Source organism: Ascaphus truei, chromosome 10 (assembly GCF_040206685.1).
Source record: "Ascaphus truei isolate aAscTru1 chromosome 10, aAscTru1.hap1, whole genome shotgun sequence".
NCBI lineage: Eukaryota > Metazoa > Chordata > Amphibia > Anura > Ascaphidae > Ascaphus > Ascaphus truei.
In genome coordinates, this window is record NC_134492.1 from 54,208,667 (window position 1) to 54,234,118 (window position 25,452).

At 42.3% G+C, this 25,452-nt stretch overlaps 1 protein-coding gene across 21 annotated transcripts in view; it reads left to right on the top strand.

Moving 5' to 3' along the window:
* Nucleotides 1–25,452, top strand: part of LOC142503955 (complement factor H-like) — a 721,803-nt gene that overhangs the window by 307,679 nt on the left and 388,672 nt on the right. For 19 of the 21 annotated variants that reach the window (XM_075616940.1, XM_075616959.1, XM_075616947.1 and 16 more), the window contains 2 exons: nucleotides 7,701–7,874; nucleotides 24,169–24,351. The exons of the other annotated variants lie outside the window; for them this stretch is intronic. In XM_075616940.1, the coding sequence (XP_075473055.1) occupies nucleotides 7,701–7,874; nucleotides 24,169–24,351 (357 nt within the window). The remainder of the gene's footprint in view (nucleotides 1–7,700; nucleotides 7,875–24,168; nucleotides 24,352–25,452) is intronic. 21 annotated transcript variants of the gene reach the window in all.

The window sequence follows — 25,452 nt, forward strand, 5'->3', positions numbered from 1 at the left end:
AAATAACTCAATGCACTCGGGCAGAAAACAGTCACAAACCTCAATACACCCGGGTATACCCGAATTCGTGGGACTAGCCGAGCTCGAATAAAGTGTGTCGCCAGTGTATATTACCATCACACAGTGATCACATGTCTGACCACAACCATTTTAAGTATAGACAAATAGGTGAACCCCCGGAGCTGTCTGAAGGCGGTTGGTGTAGGTGCTCCCTAGGTAGGTATCAGTAATCAGACGAACAAAGAGCAGAAACCTTTTTGAGTGTTCATACTTATAGGATCAGAGCATTTAATTTTCGTTTTAATACCCACTATTTTAATTTGGATAATAAAGTAGAGTATGGGCCTTATTCAGAGAACATTCATAAAAAAAATCGTCAGGGATTTTCAAATGAATGTTTTTTGGCCGTTGCTATCACGGTATTCAGAAAGGCTCGAATACCTGTGATAGCAGAATGGCCACAACTGGCGAGTTGCTGCCAGCGAGAGCCTCGAGCCTCTGCAAAGGCAAAAACCAGCGATTCATTTCTGCTGCAGAGAGAGCAGCTCTGAGAGAGCCGCCTCTCCCAGCGGAAATGTCGCCCGAAATTTATTTATTTAAATATACATTCCTTTAATAGTGTAGAGGTGCAGGGGGTCTCCGGAGCTGAACCATGTTAGTTTTGTGTCCAGGCACCCCCTGCTTCCAGAGATACAGGCCTCTTTATGGGGTGCCGTATCTCCTATGCAAGGAAATGTCCCGGTCACGTGACGCAGGACATTTCAATGCAGAGGGATACCGGCACCCCATAATGGGGCCTGTATCTCGGGAAGCAGGGGGTCCCCGGACACAAAACTAACATGGTTCATCTCCGGAGACCCCCTGCACCTCTACACTATTAAAGGAATGTATATTTAAATAAATATGTAAAAACACATCAATACACGCCCCCCACCCCCCCTCCCCCTGCCCAAATCCATATAGTACAGTAATGGGCAAATTAACTATTATCCAGATATGGATAATATATTATTTGCCCATTATTAAACACTGCAGTCGCATACATAAATAAAATAAATAAATACAGTTATACTTACCACAACAGCAGGTCCCTCTGTCCTCCGTTGCCAGAAAGCATATATTGAAAAAAAATACATTCTAATGGTCCCTAACCCCTTAATCACCTACCCACCCTGACCCGTGAGGCCTAAGCACCCACCCCAGACTGACTATACCCACCCTATACCCATTGAGTAGTATAGTGGTACATCATACGCATATAATAATAATATGGGCATGATAAGCCTCTATAGCACTCAATGGGCACCCTAATAAAAATACAGTAATACACAAGACACACAGTAATAAAACCTAACTATACTCCCAAAAAACACACTTCACTAAATAAAATCAGTAGCCAGCTAATCCAATCAATAGAAGCAATTACAACATCAACAATGAATTAATTAAACCATTACCCAATCAAACCAATTAATCCCTAAAGCAATTCAAAATGAATAGTAACACTAACCAATGTAAACAATGAATTAATCCTACATTAATTAATGCAACCATTAAAAGACAAATAAATACATTAAAACTATCTCTGAAGTATCCATAAAACACATTAGCTAACATAATATAACTTTAAGTACAAGCGAACACCAATCGCAAACCTTTTAATACATTAACCATAAACAAACAATCACATCCACATCAATAACAAGCGAGAAATGCCCCCCAAATATTGGCATAATAATGTATTAATCTGTACCCGAAAGAGGTACAGATTAATATATTATCAGTCAATGTGCCTCCCCCAAAAAATCAAAAAACACACCCAAAAAATAGACCTGTAAAAAGAAACATTTACAAACATAGAATATCTTACTTACCATTAGAAGCGGTGGCCCTCCGACTCCCGGGGTAACAGGAAGCTCACGTACCTTGAAGGCCTCCAACAGCATCCGATGCCATCATCCATCAGGATCCGGCTCAGGTACCCCAAACTTCTTTTTTCTTTCTTTAATCACCGTCTTCTATCTTCATCTGTAACCATATCTTGTTGTTCTTTATCTTCTTTCTTCATGTCAATCCATAAAACCCCATGTTAAATCCCAGCCGATGCTGTCTCGTCGGCTTCTTGGGCTCAAATGAGGCGTCACGGCCTTAAATATGGCTTGTGACGTCACATTTACCCTCACAATGGTTAACAGCCACCTGATTGGCTGTTAAAACCATGTGCAGACTAAATATTTTTTTTTCTGTGACGTCACTTAAAGGGAATGATGCCAGCCAATCAGAATGGCTGTGTTTCATTTACCTTTAACATGACGTCAGTAAATCCAAGATGGCCGCTGTGTCACAAGGTATTTCAGCCAATCAGATCATGGGGACCAATTCCACACTCCGATTGGCTGAAATACCTTGTGACACAGCGGCCATCTTGGATTTACTGACGTCATGTTAAAGGTAAATGAAACACAGCCATTCTGATTGGCTGGCATCATTCCCTTTAAGTGACATCACAGAAAAAAAAAAATATTTAGTCTGCACATGGTTTTAACAGCCAATCAGGTGGCTGTTAACCATTGTGAGGGTAAATGTGACGTCACAAGCCATATTTAAGGCCGTGACGCCTCATTTGAGCCCAAGAAGCCGACGAGACAGCATCGGCTGGGATTTAACATGGGGTTTTATGGATTGACAGATGAAGAAAGAAGATAAAGAACAACAAGATATGGTTACAGATGAAGATAGAAGACGGTGATTAAAGAAAGAAAAAAGAAGTTTGGGGTACCTGAGCCGGATCCTGATGGATGATGGCATCGGATGCTGTTGGAGGCCTTCAAGGTACGTGAGCTTCCTGTTACCCCGGGAGTCGGAGGGCCACCGCTTCTAATGGTAAGTAAGATATTCTATGTTTGTAAATGTTTCTTTTTACAGGTCTATTTTTTGGGTGTGTTTTTTGATTTTTTTGGGGAGGCACATTGACTGATAATATATTAATCTGTACCTCTTTCGGGTACAGATTAATACATTATTATGCCAATATTTGGGGGGCATTTCTCGCTTGTTATTGATGTGGATGTGATTGTTTGTTTATGGTTAATGTATTAAAAGGTTTGTGATTGGTGTTCGCTTGTACTTAAAGTTATATTATGTTAGCTAATGTGTTTTATGGATACTTCAGAGATAGTTTTAATGTATTTATTTGTCTTTTAATGGTTGCATTAATTAATGTAGGATTAATTCATTGTTTACATTGGTTAGTGTTACTATTCATTTTGAGTTGCTTTAGGGATTAATTGGTTTGATTGGGTAATGGTTTAATTAATTCATTGTTGATGTTGTAATTGCTTCTATTGATTGGATTAGCTGGCTACTGATTTTATTTAGTGAAGTGTGTTTTTTGGGAGTATAGTTAGGTTTTATTACTGTGTGTCTTGTGTATTACTGTATTTTTATTAGGGTGCCCATTGAGTGCTATAGAGGCTTATCATGCCCATATTATTATTATATGGGTATGATGTACCACTATACTACTCAATGGGTATAGGGTGGGTATAGTCAGTCTGGGGTGGGTGCTTAGGCCTCACGGGTGATTGAAGGGGGTATTAGCCCTAAGGATGGGTGTTTAGACCTTGCGGGGGGGTAGCGGTTGGGTTAACCCCTTTATTACCTTAGCGGTATTAACCGTTAAGGTAATGAAGGGGTTAAATCCCCCCGCAACCCCCCCGCAATGCCTAAACAGCCACTAAGGGCCAAATTCCCCCTTCACCCACCCCCGATAGCCACTGTATTGTATTGTACTGTATGTTTCTTACAGTAAGCCTGGCACGGGTGTTTAACCCCTTCATTGCCTTAGCGGTTAGCCGCTAAGGTAATAAAGTTGCTGTACATTCATGTTTCCTGCCTCGGATGCATGCCGGGGGGGTCCGGAGCTGCTATTAATGGCTATCAGCTCCGGAGACACCCGGCATCAATCCGAGGCAGGAAAGGGGCCTGCTTTCTTCTAAGTCCCGACCCATCGCAGCTCATCGAGGCATTTCCCCACCAATTGCCCAACAATTTTGTGGGGAAGTGGATTTGGGGAGAAAATCGTTTTTTAAGCCTGCGATGGGCTGCGATGGGCCGCGACACCCGACTCGCGGGTCTCTGAATAGCGGGAGTTTATCAACCCTCCGAAAATGGTCGATAAGGGCCTGATCGCTGCTCAGTCAGCGAATTTCGGACGGAGATAAATATTTTGCGTCGATACAGGCCGTTATCGAGCACTTATCGAGGCTATCTGAATACCAGTAGCCATTTTGGTCGATAAGTGCTCGATAAGGGCCTTATCGAGGCTTTCTGAATAAGGCCCTATATGTTTTAACGTGTCCATCATATCACCCTTCAGGTGTTCAGAGTGCCCATTCTAGGTTTCTGTTCTTTGTTGGTCTGATTACACAACCATATTAAATCAATGTCTCAGGACATGCTGCACAGCACTGGTGGAGAGGAAGGGTCCTATAGGATAAAGCCCCTTATTCTGTAGAGTTCGATAGCGCAAATCCAGCCTATTTATACAGTATTGTAGTACCTCAATAGAGCTTTTTTGGCAAGATCAGCGGCATCGCACATTATAGAATACGGGCGGAAGGAAGAGAATACAGGAAACAAAGCACATTTTGTGATCATCACATTCCTCCATTTGCTAAATTTGAAACAGGTAAAATCTGAAGAAAGTCACTTTATAAAACAACATGTAATCATTTATTTGCTTAAACATTCCATTATTTTCTTGTGTTTATTTTTAATACCTACACAAATAGAGGATGGGATCATGTTAGCCTGTAAAATAGATAAAGAAAAGTAAGTTAAAAGTGATACATTTAATCACTAACTACTAATTAAAAGAGTGCAAGCTCTAAGGCCCACAAAGGTCTCTTCTTCAGGTATATTTTGTACCAATCCCTTTTATATACTGTAACCCTCATTACCCCCCTCCCCCCCAATCTCACATAGGGTCTCCTAGGGGAAATACTGCTCTGGTTACATCAGTGTGATTGGTTCATACCTGAGTCTTCCGCGATGGTATGGGGGATGACAGGACAAGCTTATGGGGTCTTGCCCAAATTCTACTCACAGGTGCAGCGCCTCCATCTTGTGCAGCCCCCAGCTGTATGGGGTGAAGTATCTGCAAAAGAACACGTCCCCCTCCTCCCAATATACTTCAGTCTCAGGCAGGAAGTCTTTTATAAAAGGTCAGGATGCTTTATTTGGTTCCTGGATTCAGCAGTCACAATCACAACGGTTCTTCTTAGGGTGCCCTGGATGTCTCTGGATCCTACTTCCAGCCACAGGCACCGAGAGTGGTCCTTGCTCTTCCCCTACCCTCTTTTAGGGTAGAAGGCATTGGTTAACCCCTCGCTCCTCGGAGGGAGGCCTCAAGCCTGCCAGAGCCCTGACAGCTTGGTATGGGTAACCTTGCCCCTCTCACGGTAGGGACAGACTGACTAAATCAGGAAGTGCTACGCAGTAAGTAGCTTCAGTAAGCACCAACCCTGTGTCTCTACTTGGACACAAGGCCTGATGACAGTACTTTCACTGACTCACTGCACAGCATGTTTAGGGAAAACCCATGATTGCTCCTGGCAAACCTGCCCTTACTATGTATTACTGCCAGGAGGAGGAAAGACCTATAGCCCAAAACTACCCAGGGCTACAATACATAATAAACGCACTCTCAGTATTTCATATCAAATATCATTGTCAGTTAATGAAATCTGACATTCCCTTCAGCTTGATGGGAAGTTGTGGTATGATAACACACATGAATAATAACTCACTGCTCTATCCCTAACCTCAATGGTGGATAATGTTAAGTCTTACCTCACTGCTACTGACTGAAGCACACAGGAACCCATGTAAGAAATGCTGCTTTCTCTTACCAATGTAAATGCTACAACTGCAGTTTCTAGAACTTGTATTTGAGCTACTGCAGAGTATTTATTTGTAGGAGGTCCTGTAAGCATAGCTCTGGCATAATAGTATTTTAATACAATTTCAGGAAAACTGCAGTGCTTCATTACACTTACTGTAGGCAAAGACACACAGGGGCTTATTCACTAAACTTCGATAAGTGACGTATACCACTATAAATGCCCTTATAGTGCGATATTGCATGTGTTGCTATTCACAAAGCTCCGATAACAGGGCAATTACCGAGCTATAACACTGGCGAAAACAAGCCATGCGATAAGCCAAAAAATGCCTGAAATCGCATTTGTTGCCAGAAACTGCTATTCACTAATCTCCGATATGCATATGGTACTATAAAAACTTGCAATCTTTTCTCGCCAGCTAAAGACTGGTGCTGAAGGAATTGCAAGATGCATAACAAGGAGTTTCTTTTAGTTTTATTGCATAGGATTGATACCGGAGCCTGACGTGGGTTCCAGGGTGTTGCCGCGGGCCCCCATGCGTTGTGCATATCCGGGGGGCCCTGCAGGTCCCCGCATCTCCGGGGGCCCCGCGGGTCTCCGGTATTAATCCTGTGCAATAAAAATAAAATTGCAGTCAGTTTCATTACCTTAGCGACTAACCGGTAATGTAATGAAAGGATTAAATAGCAGGCACTTGGAGTTGCCCCAGGGTGGGTGTTCAAGCTTTGCAGGAGAGGGGCAGTAGAAGTTATAAACTTCATTACCTTAGCGGTTACAACCGCTAAGGTAATGAAGGGGTTAACCTCCTCGCGCTACCTTCCCGCAAGTCCTAAAAACCCACACTGGGGCAAATACCACCTTCACCCACCCCCTGTTCTAACAGCACCATAATGGGCAAAATTACTATGATACGGATATGGATTCGAAATACGGTTCAGCTTAGGAGACTCCCCGCTCCCGCGCTCTGTTATTAAGAATCACAGTAAAGCAGCTTCGTTACCTTACTGGCTACTACGGGAATGAAGTTTATTTTATTTTTGAGTGCGAGAGTCTCTGTAGCTGAGCCGCATTGATTTCAGCCTCGGAGTCCCCAATCTTCCCAAGTTACAGACCCCGGTATGGGGTTTCCTGTATCTCCTGCGTGTTTAAATGTCCCGCGTCACGTGACCGGGAGATTTAAACATGGCGGGGATACCGGCACCCCATACCGGGGCCTGTATCTCAGGAAGCAGGAGGTCCCCGGGACTGAAATCAATGAGGTTCAGCTCCGGAGACCCCCTGCTACAATACTCTGTTATTAAAATAAACAAACAGTTTCTGAGCGATAACACTTAGAAAAAAAAACACTAGTGCGATGTTGCATTTTTTTTTACCAACCTTTAAAGAAAATGGTGTTTTTTCATAGTGAATACCGTTTTGACGTACATTTTTTTATTGGAGTAAGACAATGCAAAGTCGCTCGGTAATACACTGAATTTATCGAAGTTCAGTGAATAAGCCCCATAGTGAGAATGGCAGCCCATTACTTACAGTAATAATGCAACTCCTCCTGCTCTCACTGGGCACTGCTGCGAAGAAACATCTCTGTAGTGTTTACACTGGCACATCAATAAATAATATATAATCTATTTAATGCTGATAATTATAGGACACTATTACAAATAAAATGTAATCAGGATCACATGGATCACATGGAAAAGTCAAACCTGTAGTGCATTTGTGTGTGTACCCTAAAGCACAAATTATGAATCACACAATTTCCTTTTAAAATGAACCACTTTGTTATTTACTCAGGGGATCCATGTGGAAAAGCTCCACCTGTTGAATTTGGACATATCCCAAGGGAAAGGCAAAACTACGTGGATGGTGAGAGTGTGCAATATACGTGTTTAGAAGGCTACAAGCTGGTTGGAGAAACTTCAGCAAAATGTCTGGAAGGAAAATGGTGGCAACTTCCTTCTTGCATCTGTAAGTACTGACACATCCTGCCAGTATTATCTTGTATCTCATCTGCCAGAGAGTACAGTATTTGTATGTTGTTGCAGTGAAGGAGTTAATACTGACCAGTTACAGGAAAACTTTCCATAATTCAGATTGTGCAGTTAGACGTAACAGGATTTGTGAAATACTTCACTTGGGACAGGGAAGGGGAATCTTTATTAATGGCATATTTTGGGTTTCTACCCGACTCGGTTTCACCCACATTGCTCCACAGTTCAGATTTAAATTCAGTTTGGAGGTTTACATACTTAAATATTCTGAGGCTTCACTTGTAATGTAGAAGAGACTCAATGGCCCACTTCAGCCAGTAGATTTTTTACGTTTTTAATTGTGGCTTAAAATGTCAATGGAATGAAACTGTTAAGGTTATCCAGATCTTGGTAACATCACAATTTTATAAGCATGCTATAAAATTCAGATAGATTGTTACTATAAATTATATACAGTAAGGGTTAGGCCCGGATACATCAAGCTGCGGTAACCTAAAAATGCGGTATTATTGTAAAAAAAAGTGTTATTTTTATGATGCAATACATCAACGTTGCACCACCAAAAATAACACATTTTTTTACTAGATCCTTAAAAAATATTGGATCCGATTTAAAAAAAAGAAAGACCAACTACAGCATTTTAGGCTATTAACTGCTATTCATCACATTCCATGAATCAGGGGTTCTCAACTCCAGTCCTCAGGACCGCTGGCTCAACCAGTGGCTATATATGTATGAGAGTCAAAGAGCCCATGTGTAGTAGGGGGGGAGGGATAGGAATGAGTCTGACATTGGTATGGGATGACTAAGACCACATAGAATTTGCCAAATAATGAGGCACAAGCAGATAATCACTCATCTTATATATAGTAATTAAGCAGATTAACCCAACCAGTGGTAAGTCTGTTTTGTTAACACAATCAAATTTTTAATACAAAAAAGTCATTTTGTTATAAAATCCTTAATTATTACTGCAGATGTAAACCTGCCAACCCCAAACTAATAAGACCGAAATCTTATCTCTATCTGAACCCATTCATATACTGTACCAAAGACTGACGAAAAACATGATGGTCCTTTCTACCAAAGCGAGAGGTTAAGAAGCAAGGTGAGAATAATGACCTCACACAAGATAATTGCCCACTTTAGTAATTTCCAGGAACTGGATGGAAGTCTGAGGGGACGAAAAAGCATGAAAAGGAAAAAGTTGATTGCAAGAGTTTGCTTTCAATGAATGTGCAGCAAAGAAGGGTGGGGAGCAGTGTTGGTCCTCTCTTCCATGTAGTAACAAACGAGGCAGAGGGAGTGGCTGGTATGATGTGAAAGCAGCTTACAGAGAAACACCGTTGGTGACTGAGGAAAGGGGGGGGGGGTTTATTTTAGAACAGTGCTCACAGAATGACAGTTCTAAGCGAGGTACAAATGAGCCAGAGCCAAAGAAGTAGATGGAAATGTGAATTATAGTCGGGGAAAGTGTGTGTGACACATTGGATATGGTGAGAAGGAATAAGTATGTGCTTGCAGGCCTGCCAAGAGGGGGGGACAGAAGGTACTGGTGTCCCAGGCCAGTTGAGTCAGAAAAAAAAGTGTCTAAAAAAAAAAGAGGAGAGGGGATCCAATCAGAGCCCTCCTCATGGGCAGGGAGTGGGACAGACTACAAGCTAATATAATACAGGGAAAAAGGAGACCAAAAAGTGCACCAGCACAAACGGAGCAGGAAGGACCCAAAACGAAAAAATAATTAAAAGGGCACTTTAATGTGACAAAAGACCCATCCAACGCGTTTCGAACGTCGCAGCGTTCTTTTTCAAGGATAAAACACAATGTGATAACATCCATTATATACCCTCTTACCTGTGGGCCGTTTCGCGCCAAAAATCGGAACCTGAGGACGTCATGACACTGCGCACGTCATCGCGCATGCGCAGAGCGACTCAGTTCCGATCTAAGGGCAAAAGGGGGTACAACAGGCAGTGTGGCCATCTTGGATGAGGGCAAAACATAGGAACACAATAACAAAGCTTTATAAACATTCCAGCAGGACAAAATACATTGCTGCTTACTGGACATGCGCATTGCAACAAAATAAAGCTATATAAACTAAACTAATACTTACTAAGGGGTACCAATATATCAAAAAAAACATAAAGAAAGTGGATTAAAAAACTTGTTGAGTTGCAGCTAAGCTATATATAAAAAAAGTGAAAATAAAAATCTATAGACATAATTAAAAATGTGCAAAGAAAATAAACTTAAAGACATATTAGCACATATATACTGCATAACACAGATTGTGAACCTAAATCATAGGAACCAGGGAAATGCAACCTTCATCATATATAAAGTATTAGCAACAAAATACATCAAAGAACAATTTGAGCTTAGATACATTAGCATAATATTTGCATAATAAAGCTTAAGTTCAAGGGTTATAATGATCGAAATATAAAGTCTAATAAATTGACAATTATCATATTAAACCTAAATTACCAACTAGTGAAACAATAATATATATTTAATAGAATGATTTTACAAAAAATGTGTTAGCTGCCAGTCAATGTTCAAGCCCATAGGGAAGCGCGTTTGGAGAGTGAAGATCCAATACGCCTCCCTACGGTCCAGAAGGTTGACGTGATCACCTCCTCTAGATTTAGAAATAACGGATTCAATCCCCAGGAAGGAAAAATTGCTGGTTCCTCCCTGACCACATTCAGTAAAATGTTTAGAAACTGGATGTTTGGTATCTTTCAATTTTATGAGCCTTAAATGCTCTAACATCCTGACCTTAAGGGCTCTAGTCGTCCTCCCCACGTACCTCTTGCCACAACCACATGTTATTAGATAAACCACAAATTGACTTTTACAATTTATAAAACTGTTAATCTTAAATTCCTTATTTGATAATCTACTCACACCATGTGGCGGTGGCAAGGCGAACTGTAGAAAGCTTTTTGCGGGCTTCATGTGTTTACATACACTACAAAAGCCACATTTGAAGGAACCCCTGGTGATAAAAGGTTTTTTAGAGCCAGAAGTTTTGAGTTCACTTGGTGAAACATGAGATCCAATTGTTCTCGCTCTACGATATACAAAAATAGGACCAGAATCCACATATTTTTTAAGTACAGGGTCCATGGATAAGACATTCCAATGTTTTGAAATTATAGAGTTGACTTTTCCACTTTGTTTATTAAATTGTGAAATAAAAAGAGGACATTTATTTTTTGATTGTATCAATACATGTGTGTCCTGTTTAATACCAATTGACTTAATGTTGTTGGCAAGGCGAGAATCTCCAATTGAATATGAAGGCAACAATGATGCTCTCTCTGTATGTAATGCATTTTCAAAAGCAATTGCTATATGTGATTTAGGGTATCTCCTTTCCAAAAATCTCTTTGTAAGTTCCTCAGACTGAGAAAGGAAACCACTGGTGGTGGAACAATTCCTTCTCAGCCTGAGGAACTGTCCCCTAGGTATGGCCTTTTTGACGTGAAATGGGTGGCAGCTGTCCGCCCTAAGAAAGGTATTCCTGGCATTTTGCTTCCTATAAACATCCGTTTGGATATTTTTGTCTATGTCTACAAATAATTGTAGATCCAGAAATTCAATGTGGTGAAAATGAAAGTTTAATGTAAATTTTAAATTATAAACATTGTTATTAAGAAAAATAGAAAAGCGTGAAGTGTAGTTACATCCCCCCTCCAAATAATAATGAAGTCGTCCACAAATCTTTTATAAAAAACAATATTGTGGCGAAACAAATAGTTGCTTGAATAAATAAAAAGTGCTTCCCACCATCCCATAAATAAGTTAGCAAAAGAAGGAGCTAAACTTGTACCCATAGCGGTGCCTATAAGTTGCAAATAAAACTTACCATTAAATGTGAAAAAGTTGTGCGTGAGTAAAAAGTGTATAGCGTCCAAAATAAAAGCCGATTGAAAAATTGATATTTCTGGTATCTCAATAAAATGACGGACAGCTGTCAACCCATGGTCATGTTGTATAACAGAATACAGAGAGGTAACATCAAGTGTTACCCACAGGTAATCATTACCCCATTTAACATTTTTAATCTGATCAACAAGATCACCAGAATCCCGTATAAATGAGGGCAACTTCCTAACAAATGGCTGAAGAAAACCATTGACATATCTTGACAGACCATCTCCCAAAGATTCAATGCTAGACACAATAGGGCGACCTGGAGGGTCGACCAATGTCTTGTGGAACTTTGGGAGATGGTGGAAGATAGGAACAATGGGATGAGATGGTATAATGTATTTAACCTCGTCCTTTGAGAGAACTTCCATAATAACACCTGAGTCAACCAGTTCTACAAGGAACTCCGGCGGGTAGTACACGGTAGGACCGGCCATCATCCAGTTGGCGCAAAACCTCCCTGATGTAACCGTCTCTACCCTGCACCACCACAGCACCCCCCTTGTCCGCACTCTTAATAACCAATGCAGAATTATTTTTCAAAGATTTTAAAGCTAAACGTTCATTTTGATTCAAATTGTCATGATCCAGATAGGATAGGGAGAATCCCTGAGCTAGAAGACGAAGGTCCCTAATAACCAGATTTTCAAACATAGTTAGAAATTGAAAAAGAAGTTATATCAGTGGCGCTCAACACTGTAATGATCAAAGCAATTCTAATAGATATTATAAAATATATATTATAAAATATACAACCAGAGCCACGGAAATCGCCCGTCCGATTGGATGCTCCACGTGGTAAGGGTAAACATGTAAATATACAAAGAAATCAAATCATAGCATAATACTGTAAAACATACACATACATAAACAAACAACACTTAACAAACGCTGAGAACAACAGGTAACTACTCACAATGGCATTTAATATGGCATATCATTAATATCATAAAATAACTTATTACACATAAAATAGTACATAAAAACATATATTAGGTTCAGGCAAGATTCTCCAACTCGGGTGGGGGTACCTGCTTACCGAAAACAGGATGTAATCAGGCAATGGATAATTCAAAGAGTATCCCCTCTTATGGATAGCTGCTGCTGCTGCTGCTGCTGCTGTTGTTAACACCTGGGCTCAGACGAGGAGTCTATTATGGGCAGGGACAGGTTTTTCCAGCTAGCTGCGTCTGCCTCAGTCCTCTCCCAGCACTGAAGAAGCTCCAGGACCACACACAGAGATACTTCCTGGTCTGCCCGCACCACGTGCACCAAACACAGCAATGCTGAAATGTTGGATATTCCTACGCCAGCATGTGCTTTCCCACAGCTCACAGCTCACAGCTCACAGCTCCCAGCTTCGGAAGGGTACAACACTCACACCCGAGTAGTGGGGACCTCACAGAACCACCCTACGCGTTTCGAAAGTCTTGCTTTCTTCCTCAGGGGTTAAAAGTAATGAAAAGTAGTCCCTGTAAGTCCCGAAATATATAGTCCCGGTTTAAAGAGACAGTGCATCCTATATTTCGGGACTTACAGGGACTACTTTTCATTACTTTTAACCCCTGAGGAAGAAAGCAAGACTTTCGAAACGCGTAGGGTGGTTCTGTGAGGTCCCCACTACTCGGGTGTGAGTGTTGTACCCTTCCGAAGCTGTGAGCTGTGAGCTGTGAGCTGTGAGCTGTGGGAAAGCACATGCTGGCGTAGGAATATCCAACATTTCAGCATTGCTGTGTTTGGTGCACGTGGTGCGGGCAGACCAGGAAGTATCTCTGTGTGTGGTCCTGGAGCTTCTTCAGTGCTGGGAGAGGACTGAGGCAGATGCAGCTAGCTGGAAAAACCTGTCCCTGCCCATAATAGACTCCTCGTCTGAGCCCAGGTGTTAACAACAGCAGCAGCAGCAGCAGCTATCCATAAGAGGGGATACTCTTTGAATTATCCATTGCCTGATTACATCCTGTTTTCGGTAAGCAGGTACCCCCACCCGAGTTGGAGAATCTTGCCTGAACCTAATATATGTTTTTATGTACTATTTTATGTGTAATAAGTTATTTTATGATATTAATGATATGCCATATTAAATGCCATTGTGAGTAGTTACCTGTTGTTCTCAGCGTTTGTTAAGTGTTGTTTGTTTATGTATGTGTATGTTTTACAGTATTATGCTATGATTTGATTTCTTTGTATATTTACATGTTTACCCTTACCACGTGGAGCATCCAATCGGACGGGCGATTTCCGTGGCTCTGGTTGTATATTTTATAATATATATTTTATAATATCTATTAGAATTGCTTTGATCATTACAGTGTTGAGCGCCACTGATATAACTTCTTTTCCACTTCAATAGCCTGACTAGGGGTCAGGGTTATATCACCGGCTGCCAGCTCACTGTGGGATATAGCGCTACCTATTTGTTTTTTCATAGTTAGAAATTGACCCTTAACATGAGTAGGGTAGAAGACCGAACTCCTCTTTAGGCCAGAATTCCATTCAGAAAAGGTAGGAATACTGAAATCATCTACAGTCTGTTCAGACAAAAGATCATTCATATCTTGCAAAGTACAAAAGTCATTGAAAGTATGTAAAGCAGTAGAAACCGGAGGAACAGAGTCGGATGAGGGGACATCACTCTCGGTAGCGTGTGATGGCCCCCCATCCAAATCCTCATCTCCGGTCGACCTAGAAACATTTGGAATAAAATTGTCAAAAAACTTTTTCAAGGATAATTTCCGAACAAACTTATACACATCGATTGTGGTTTCAAACAAATTAAAGTTCATTGAAGGTGAAAATTTTAGGCTTTTATCCAGTAGTGACAACTCTATGGGAGAGAGAGCAGTTCCTGAAATGTTTATAACATTAGATATATTATTCAAAACTTCTTCCTTTTGGAAGCGGACCTGTAGCCCCCTCCTCCTCCCCCCCCCCCTCCCTCTTCTGAATCTCTTGTGTCCTTTTGAAATAAAGGGAAAGATGGTTGTTGTTGTTGTTGTTGTTTTAGTCTCTGTTGATTAACATTTTGATAAGAAAAAGCATCCTGGGACTGGTCCTGACCAGAATCAGACCTTGGTGGTTGACCCCAAAAGGTACGTCCACCCCTCCCTCGCCCTCTAGATGGAGCTCCACGACCACGATGATCATCATTCTCAAATGTATTGACAAAAGATACAGAATGAGAGGTAGAGGCAGTTTCTGCATCTGAAACATCAGATTCGCCACTCTGATAATCCACATTTTTAGATTTTAAAATGGACTTATTTGGAGTAGATTTAAACTGAATAAATGATTTATCTTTGTTATTTGATCTTTCTTGAATAGAATTTATCCTCTGCCAGTGGTAAACCTTGTTCTTTTCATAATCATATCTGTCCCGATCATATTTACTTTGTTTTTTAGACATGATACCACATTCCACATTTTTCACAGTTTTGGAGAGGATAAAGTCAAATTCCTTGAAGCCCTTTAAACCTTTAAAGCTGTATAGATTTTTTTGCATCTCTGTGATTTGAATATCAAGCTGATCTTTCTCCTTCATTTTCTGTGTCACTATTAACTCCATTAAGCGAAAAGAACAATCATTGAGGGCTGCCAACCATCTACTTTCAAAATCCACATCTGGAAAACCAAAAGAGGGGGCTTTCTTCACCCTTAGTCCCCTTGGGATCCTTTTACATTTAGCATAGTTCTCCAAGCTTATAATGTCCCACCATAAGCGGTTTTTATGAATCAATAAACTCTCCAATTTTTTTAAGTGAATTTTAAGATCAGAGATGTCAGTGGTATCCAAATCCACAATGTTATCAAACACACGTAAAGCTTGTTTTGTTCTCTGTGTATCATCACAATTGTTGAAGAAATAAGTATCTGAAATATCTTCTAGTTCATCCATATTATCCCCTGGTTCCTCCATAGCAATATAATGGAAAACAAAGGGGGTACTGAAGCCACAAAAAAAGTAACTATAAAAAAAGAAAAAATATAAAATAAGGGACCTTCCTAATAAATTCAAAAATTAAGCTCCGAAAACCTATGCATGTGCAGCTCCAACCTGTATATATTGCAATGTGGAATATAGCTGAAGCGCTCAATGCAGATATAATATCAAAAATAATAAGCCAAACCACTGAACCAGGGTACTAACAATTGATATAGTACCTATTGTGTGATATTATGGGTACTATCCTCCTGAAGACAGGTGGTGTGTGGTGTGACCCACTCACCATCAGTCTCATTGGCAGGTTCCCCTGAAAAATATGCAAATACTCACATCCTTGTAATGTAGGTAGGTAGGCTGTGCAGCTACTCAATGCAATACAGGGAAAAAGGAGACCAAAAAGCGCACCAGCACAAACGGAGCAGGAAGGACCCAAAACGAAAAAATTATTAAAAGGGCACTTTAATGTGACAAAAGACCCATCCAACGCGTTTCGAACGTCGCAGCGTTCTTTTTCAAGGATAAAACACAATGTGATAACATCCATTATATACCCTCTTACCTGTGGGCCGTTTCGCGCCAAAAATCGGAACCTGATCATTTGTATAATGGATGTTATCACATTGTGTTTTATCCTTGAAAAAGAACGCTGCGACGTTCGAAACGCGTTGGATGGGTCTTTTGTCACATTAAAGTGCCCTTTTAATTATTTTTTCGTTTTGGGTCCTTCCTGCTCCGTTTGTGCTCGTGCGCTTTTTGGTCTCCTTTTTCCCTGTATTGCATTGAGTAACTGCACAGCCTACCTACCTTACCAGGATGTGAGTATTTGCATATTTTTCAGGGGAACCTGCCAATGAGACTGATGGTGAGTGGGTCACACCACACACCACCTGTCTTCAGGAGGATAGTACCCATAATATCACACAATAGGTACTATATCAATTGTTAGTACCCTGGTTCAGTGGTTTGGCTTATTATTTTTGATATTATACCTGCATTGAGCGCTTCAGCTATTTTCCACATTACAAGCTAATATAAGCAACTGCACAGGCAGAAGAAGCGAATTTGAATGTTCCTGGCTGTGCAGCTGCTTATTCACATACAACACACACGTTAAGTACATGCTGACTGTTATCTGTCCTGTGATTATGTGTGTGTGTCTGTGTTTTTTTTTTTCTCAGTCTGTGTATTATGTGTCTGTCCCATTCAGACCCACCACGGCCCCCTAATGGCATCCACCTCATCTTCCCCTCACTCCTACCGGCATCCACCTCACTTTCCCCTCAACCCTACAGGCATCCAACTTCCCCTCACCCCTACCGGCATCCACCTTCCACTTCCTCCCCAGGCCCCCACACCTACAGGCATCATCCATCCCGAATCCTGGCCTGGCATCCAGACCGGCAGACTATACTCCGCGCTCGCCCTCACTCAGTGTCTCCATTCCTACACGCAGCGCTACAAACAGTTTTGAGCCTAGCGCATGAGGCCCTCCCCAGCCTCATCCAGCTGGCTCCTCACTCCCCCCTCCCACTGGCATCCACCTTCCCCGCCACGGCATCCACCCCCCCAACCAGCATCCACCTCCCCCCCTCCCACATCCACCTTGCTCTCCCCCCCCACCGGCATCCACTTTCCCCTCACCCCCACCCTTACCGGCATCCACTTTCCCCCCCATACCTACCGGCATCCATTGGACCCGGCCTGATCATCCACAAGCTAAGTCTTTTTGTAATATGTATTGGGGGGGGAGTCTTTTTTTTATATGAATTGTGTGGCTTGGGGGTATTTTTATATGTATTGGGGGGCTTGGGGTAATTTGTATATGTATTGTGGGGCTTGGGGGTATTGTTATATGTATTGGGATGCTTGGGGGAATTTTTATATGTATTGGGGGGCTTGCGGGAATTTGTATATATATTGGGGGCTTGGGGGAATTTGTATATGTATTGGGGGACTTGGGGTATTTTTTATATATATTGGGGAGGGTTGTTTTTTTATGTGTATGTGTGTATATATATATATATATATATGAAAGAAAAAGAAAATGGAGTCAAGTAGCGCCAAAAAAGAAGTGTTGAAATAGTGTAAAAATATATATTATTGATGATAATTTAAATGAATATTTCTAAATAGGCAAAATCACTAAAAATCATAAATGTGTATACTACAATTTAAAATAAATAAATAAAACATATGGGCCTTATCGAGTGCTGATACACATTGCGGAGATTGCAGATTTTCCTAAAACTCAAAGACTTCCTCATTGATTTTAAGGAGCCTTTCTACTCACACACCAGGGAACATCTACCAGCAACTTCAAGTGAGAGTTGGACTGCAGGGTCTGGAGGCTGAGTGACCAGAGTTGGCGGTGATATATTTCACACACTGCTTGATTTTAACCTACCCTTGTGATTTTAACCTACCCTCCCCCCCTTTCCCAATAAATGTACTGTATTATGCTATGGGGCGTGCGCTCTCTCTCTCTTTTTTCTTTTCAAATATATATATATATATATATATATATATGTATATATATATATATATATATATATGCTGAGAGAAAGAGCGGACCCCGCATCCACAAGATAAATGTAGGTGACTAAATACCGACTTCAAATGAATACTTAATAGTAAGTCAGTGGTGCTATATGGGCCAAATTATATAATATGAGAAGAGAAAAGCGAAAGCCCCAAATAATAGCACTCTAATACAGTATACCTATTCAATATGCAAATACAAATTTTATTGAATAAAGTGTCACAGATCAAAGAATCTAAAAGAAAGCATTGAATAGTTAAAATCAGGCATAGATCCCCTGTACGTTAAGCTTAGCAATCATCCTCTAACAATGAATTAAAAATTGGACAAAAATGTCTCAAGTTGAAAGAGTGTGTACCCTTGAGTGTATCAAACAAGGGAAAACAAAGTGCTGCAGTAAAGGGCTAAAATGAAAAGGAGGTGGCAATGACCAAGTAAACAAATCATAGTAACCAATGCTCAATCCTAGGGAATCATGTGGAGCAATCCCTGGAAATAAAGTACTTCAGTACAAATAATGAGCGCAATGGGTGTAAACCTTGTAAAAGCGCACTCCAAAAAGCTGCATACCCTAAGTCACATAGCACCTAAGCATCAAACACACATAATGACTATAGAGGTAGCAAGGAGCAATAGCTCAAAACATAGTTACGTGTCCCTGAGGGGGGACATACCAGGGGATCCTGCCTACAGCACAGCAGGAGCACAGCAGGAGTGGGTGCTGTAGGCAACTTGTATCTTGTTTGTATACAATGAGCATCATTTAGAGACTGTTTTGATATGTGCTTTAATATATTATGATTCAATGAGAATTATATTAATAATGTTGCTATGTGTTACCATGCAGCTAGCTTAATAGATTAGTTCTCCATTTGATGCTCACAGCTGTTATGATTTTAATTAACCTCCTGTTTGGAGGGTTTGTGCTTTAAATATGGGGCTTGCAGGCACCCTCCTTACTCCAAGACGAAGCGCCTGTGTGCGTGAAACATGTAGAGGAGGAGGCTATGCTGCAGCCTGCTGTGTCCACTGTGTGTCTTCAATAAAGCTTTGATGTTCTACTTTGGACTGTGACGTCATTGGGCTGTTTTGCTGTTGCTCTGGATGCACCACTCCCTTCCACATTAAAGAGAAAATGGCACAATCACCCGACGTTTCGGTCCCTAGAACAGGACCTTTCTCAAGGGAGGCATTGGATTACCCCGATTGCTGTCTCTTCCTTGCTGTGGTGTCCTGAGATTCGAGATCTGCCTGGTAAGGAACATTTTCCTATACACTTCCATATGGGACAAGCACCTGATTTTTATATTATATGTGAGTGCTATATATATATATATACACAAACATCAAACATCACAGCTTGCACTCAATGTACTGGTTCATATAGACAGGTGCTAGTCTCAAATAATAGAAAAACAATATTACCATTCTCTCGTCCGCTCGTCCGGTAAAGAAAGACTGCACTCGGTTCAGTAATCATGAAAAACTGTATTGGGCATCTGAATAGAAAAGATAAGTCACCCAATCCGACGTTTCGGTCCTGGAATAGGACCTTTCTCAAGGGGGTGCAATGACAGACTGATAGACAAGCATATATATACCCTCACCACATGTGACAAACACACCTGACTCACATTACCTACAATCCAAATCTCTGCAAAAATCACCTGCCAGGTGTGTGTAATGAGCCGTCGCCATCTTGGAGGGGGTGTCTGTGAAGGTAATGACCTCACTGATCTGCCTTCATTCACTGCTACTATGTATCTACCCTATAGTAAGGTCAGTCTTGCAGCCTGTCTGCCTGCCAGAACGACCACTAGATGGCGTACCTGCCTATTCCCAAGCTAAAGTCAATGGGGCATGCAGAAAGAGTGAAGGACAGCCTTAGGCCTTGCCCCCGCTGCATGCTGCAGCGTCCGCTGTGGCGGACGCTGCGCTCACCAGAGCCCTCCCCGCAACGGCGCCGGGCCCGCTGCGAGGGGGGGCCGCAGCGCTCGCGCGAGAGCTACTCCTGCTCTCAATAGAATTGAGAGCAGGAACTCACGTCGAGCGGCTAGGCACGCCCCCCGGCGGTTCAGCCAATGAGGGCGAACCTGCCGGGTGACATCATGGCCGCGCCCCCGTCACTCCTCCGGCACGCCCCCCCCGGTCTCTGCTCCTGCAGTGAGCTGCAGACCGGGGAATCGCCGGAACACGCAGCCGAAAGCGCGGGCGCGCATTAGAGCGCCGAAACCGGGGCCTTAGCCTTAGGCTGTCTATACAGGCAGCAACAAAGCACCAATCAACCCAAAAAATGGAAATAATGATATAGCAAACTATGGGGAGAGAAAAAAAATAAAAAAGGGAGTAATGCTTCCCATAAATAACAACTGGTAATGTAGCCAAAAAAAAACCCTTACTGCACATCAATAAACTGGATCAATCCTATGGGACAAGGCTCATCAAACATAACAGTGTAACATAGAAACCATCCATACTAACACAAAAGGAAAGGGATATGTGAACACACGAGGGATATACATATTTACACAAAGAAAACTAAAAACAATTTAGTCACGCCGTGTCTGATATCTATACATACTACTACCCTACAATAGAACAGAAATGCCCGGGCGCTACCTGTGAATTGTTCAAAGGCGGATAAGGGTGTAATAAAGTAAAGTAAAAAACCTTGATGGTGGACAAGGTTTTCCCTCTGGTTTCTTTCCTCCTGTGACTCTAAAGACCCCAAAGTAGGATCTACCCAGGATCCTTCAAATGTAAGCAAAAAGAGAGAAGGGGATGGGGGAGCACTGGTGGAGTGAAAAATAAAAAATATAATGCAATCTGATGCGGGTGTGTGAGAATCTGAAAAGTGGATGGTGTAGATCTAAAATAACATAAACACTCACACGGCCTTGTGCAAATGCTTGCGCATCAAGGTATCTTTTGCGTCCTCGCTTCTTTTCTTGTAGATTCAGTCTCCGATTCTCGTCAGGGCTATTCTTTTCTTGATGTGATGTCTCTCGTCTGTTCTGTTCCTCTCCTTTCTCTTGCATGTGGTGTCCCCCTCAGAAGAAATACATGGGGACGGACATGTGTGGGTGCATTCAGGGGGGAAGGTATCTTGACCTCCAACGGAATCTCTCTATTTCAAAGTGCCAGCTGACACTCTGTGGCGAGTGGTGGGGGATAAGGAAATGAGAAATATATATATATAAATGAAAATATTACTCACACGGCCAAGTGTGAGTGCACCCTTGGAAAAGGTATCTTGTTTGTTCTGACCGGCGTCCCTGGATAAAACCTTGTGCCGGCCCTCTGATGTTGTTTTCTCTCTCGCAGTGCGATGTGGAAATATAACAGCCCAGAATGTTGAGGCCAAAACTCTTTATTTAAGAAACAAATAAACAAACTCACCGCTCACTCAACTCGTGAGCTGCGGTGTCAGGGTGGGATAAAAAGGCCAGTCTTTAGGGGATGTTTAACGGGGATCGTGGGGCTGCAGTGGGACTCCCTCCGCGTCCGGGAGGAGCTCTGCACTTCCCGTGTCCCGCTCCCTACGGTGGCCGCAACAGGTCAAAAAGGATGGGGGATTTTGAGCAACGCGTTTCGCCGAATGGGCTCGGGCTCAGGCTCCGCAGTTGTCACAATGATAAATGGGACGGGGGGGAAAGAGAAGGGGCTCATGAGGTGTGAAATGGGGGGTGGGGGGTGGGCAATACAGCCGATACAGGGGGGGTAGGGGGGGCTGCTTAAAATGTTTGTTCCGGGCCCCACGATTTCTGTTTGCGGCCCTGTGTGCTAGGACAGGGTTGCACAAACTGGGGGGCGCGATAATTTTTTGGGAGGGCGCGGCAGTTTTTGAGGTCCCGTGCTCTTCCCAAAGGCATTTAAACTAAATGCCGGGGAGTGCATGAGGCCTCTGTAACTCACTTACCTTCTTTGCTGTCAGCTTCAGGAGACTCGTTGCAGCATTAAATGACACCACGGGGTCATGTGACATCAGGTAGGGGTGGGGCGTGAGAACTGGGACTGAGCAGGCAGGGGAACACAGGGCCAAATATTTGTGCACCCCTTTGCTAGGTATGGTTGCCAGGTGTCCGGTACTGAACCGGACAGGCCGCTATTTGGTTACCCTGTCCGGTAAAATATGAGATATAATACCGGATATGGGATAGAGCAGGGCTGCTGCTAGGGGGCTGGGCAGCTTCTGATTGGCTGAATTACACAGCAGTAACCAATCAGGAGGTGGCTGGAGCCGGGGGGGGGGGGGAGTGGGGCCAAAGAGCGGAGGAAAAGCATCCAGCAGAGAGGTGAGGCTGTGTCTGTGTGTCTCAGTGTGTCTGTCTATCTGTGTCCTGTATATGTGTATGTGTGTGTATCTCAGTGTGTGTCTGTCTTTCTGTCTGTGTCCTGCCTGTACATGTGTGTGCCTCAGTGTGTGTGAGTGTGTGTGTGTTTGAGTGTGTTAGTGAGTGAATGTCTGTTTGTGTGTGTGTGTGTGTATATCTCAGCGTGAGTGTGTGTGTGTATATCTCAGCGTGAGTGCGTGTGTGTATATCTCAGCGTGTGTGTGTGTGTGTGTGTGTGTGTGTGTGTGTGTGTGTGTGTGTGTGTGTGTGTGTGTGTGTGTGTGTGTGTGTGTGAGTGTGTGTGTGTGTGTGTGTGTGGTGACAGACAGTACATACAGTAAAATGGCAACTTTGTTTAATTGCTCACTGACCCTTACTTTTCTTTTACTATACTAACAGTCTTCCCATTTCCAAGATCTATTAAAAATAACCACCATTGTAAATTCTCAGAAAAGCTCCATAACTCAGCTCTCATCACAGCAGCATTGCAATCTCTGCAGCACCCTTACTTAAGATCATGCCCAAGAAGGCAGAGCAGGCTACTTATTCAATGGCATGATTCAATATGCAATTTAAAGCTGGATTTTGAAGGCTAAATTTGAAAGCTACTGTACTGATAATGAGGGGGGAGGGGTGGTGAGAGGATGAAAGGATGGGGGTAACAGAGGATGAAGGGGGGGATGGGGGATGAGAGAGGATGAAGGGAGGGGGTGAGAGGACAAGGGGGGTGAGAGGACAGAGGGGGGTGGGAGGGTGAGAGGACAAGGGGGGGGGGGACAATGAGAGGACTAGGGGAGAGGGAGAGAGAGAGAGAGAGAGAGAGAGAGAGAGAGGATGGGAAGAGGTTGCAACAATCTTGGAATTTGTGGGAGGAGCAGTAAGATCAGTATTGCTCGCCATGTACAGTATGACTACAGGTCAGTTATTTATGAATGATCTGACCATTACATAATTTGTTCTAAATTTCACTCCAAGCATGCACCAATTTACACTATTTTATATTTCCTAAAACAATCCTCGAATGGGCGCTCCCTCCCAAGACTCCTTCCCAGATTTTTTACGAAATAGAATATAAATTGGTGCAAATTGGTGAATACTTGGAGTGAAATTTAGAAAAAAAATTACATAACAGTCAGGTCATTTATAAATAACATTCTTCACCACCAACGATTCTCACGTGCGTCGCACCTTTCACCATTGTCTCCAATATTTTTGGACAAGCCACCTGGCAACCCTATTTCTAGGAGATCCAGCATACAGCCGATTTCTCCCTCAGTATAAGGTGAAAAGGTCTTTGTGTGAAAGAAGAAGGATTAGAAGACCTAGAGAAGAACTAGAAGTTATGCTGCTGAAGTATTAGCAAAGCCTTGAGCAGTAATTATGGCAGAGAATGTAATAATAATAAAAGATTGTCACACAATGATACATTAAGCAAAGAGCTCCCTGTTCTCTTTCAGAATACTTACACGCATGTATTAAATAATGTGTTTATTCATATATTTGCTTTTTCTTTAAGATACTGCATGTGAACCTCCACCAAAGATCCCGCATGGCCGTCTAAAAGCGAATCTCAAGATTAGCTACAGATCTGGGGACAAAGTATCATATGAATGTGACAGCGGTTACGCTTTAGAAAAAAAAATGACAAATGAAGCAGTGTGCGCGGATACTCAATGGAAACAGATCCCAGTGTGCAGAAGTAAGGTTTCTTTTACAGATATATACTGTACCACTTTTGTCCAAATATGGATCATTTTTTTAACCATCTGTACAGACACCATACATAATCTATTTTAAAAAAAAATAAATAAAAGGTAGAAATCAAATATAAATGGAGAATATAAAATGGTGAAATAATTTATTAATACATTATGTGGTAATCAGGTGAAACCTTAAAAGTGTTATACTTAGTGAAAGAACCCAGTTGTTTGTGAGAAATACAGGGGTAATTAAAATGAGTCCACATGCCTTCTAGATAGTCCAAGCATTAGTGCGTTAATCCAGGATCTGTAGCGTCTTGAAATTAAAACACAATGGGGCCTATTCTAGTAACTTCGATAACTTTGATGCTATCTTGAACGGTTTTGTATGTTCCCATCGAACGTTTTTTCATTTGTGTTTTTTCATTTGTGTTATCACGGTGTAACACCCCTATCCTACCTGGCCGCCAGAGGTTGTGTGTACAGTGAATGTGAATACAGTTCTGAGTGGTGACAGGGTTTGCCTGCTCAGTTAGAGTGTTAGCTCAGTCGTTACCTTTTCAGGGGTTGTGCTAATGAGTCCAGGCCAAGGCTGTGAGGAGGAGTAATAAAGGGAGAACATTCACCAGGAACTTTTAACTTGGGTTTATTGAATATTCAGAGCTGCATCCAGCATAAAAACAGGACTGGTTTTCAGCATATACTTTCTTGGACAAAATTCCTCTTGGCAAAGTAGCTCCCACCAAACCCTTACTTAAGCATGGATAGGAATGGATTCAGTCCCACCTAGATCCCTACTTAAATCTGAGGTAGGGACTTGCTCTCTGCAGCAAGGTAACTTCTTGGACTACTTCTAAGGGCCCCTAACTCTGGGTACTATCCCTAATACTGAAAGTAATAAAGTGTCCTACTCTTTCATACCTGCAGGGCCGCTGACAGATTTCTCAGGGCACAGGACTAGAGTTACTTCCGGGGTCCCCCTCACCCCCCGTGTCGGCAGTATTGTGATCTCCCCCATTTCACACCTCACGATCCCCACCTATTTCCATGTACTGTATTTCTCTCCCTCCATCTCACTCCCTCTTCCTCAATCACCCCTC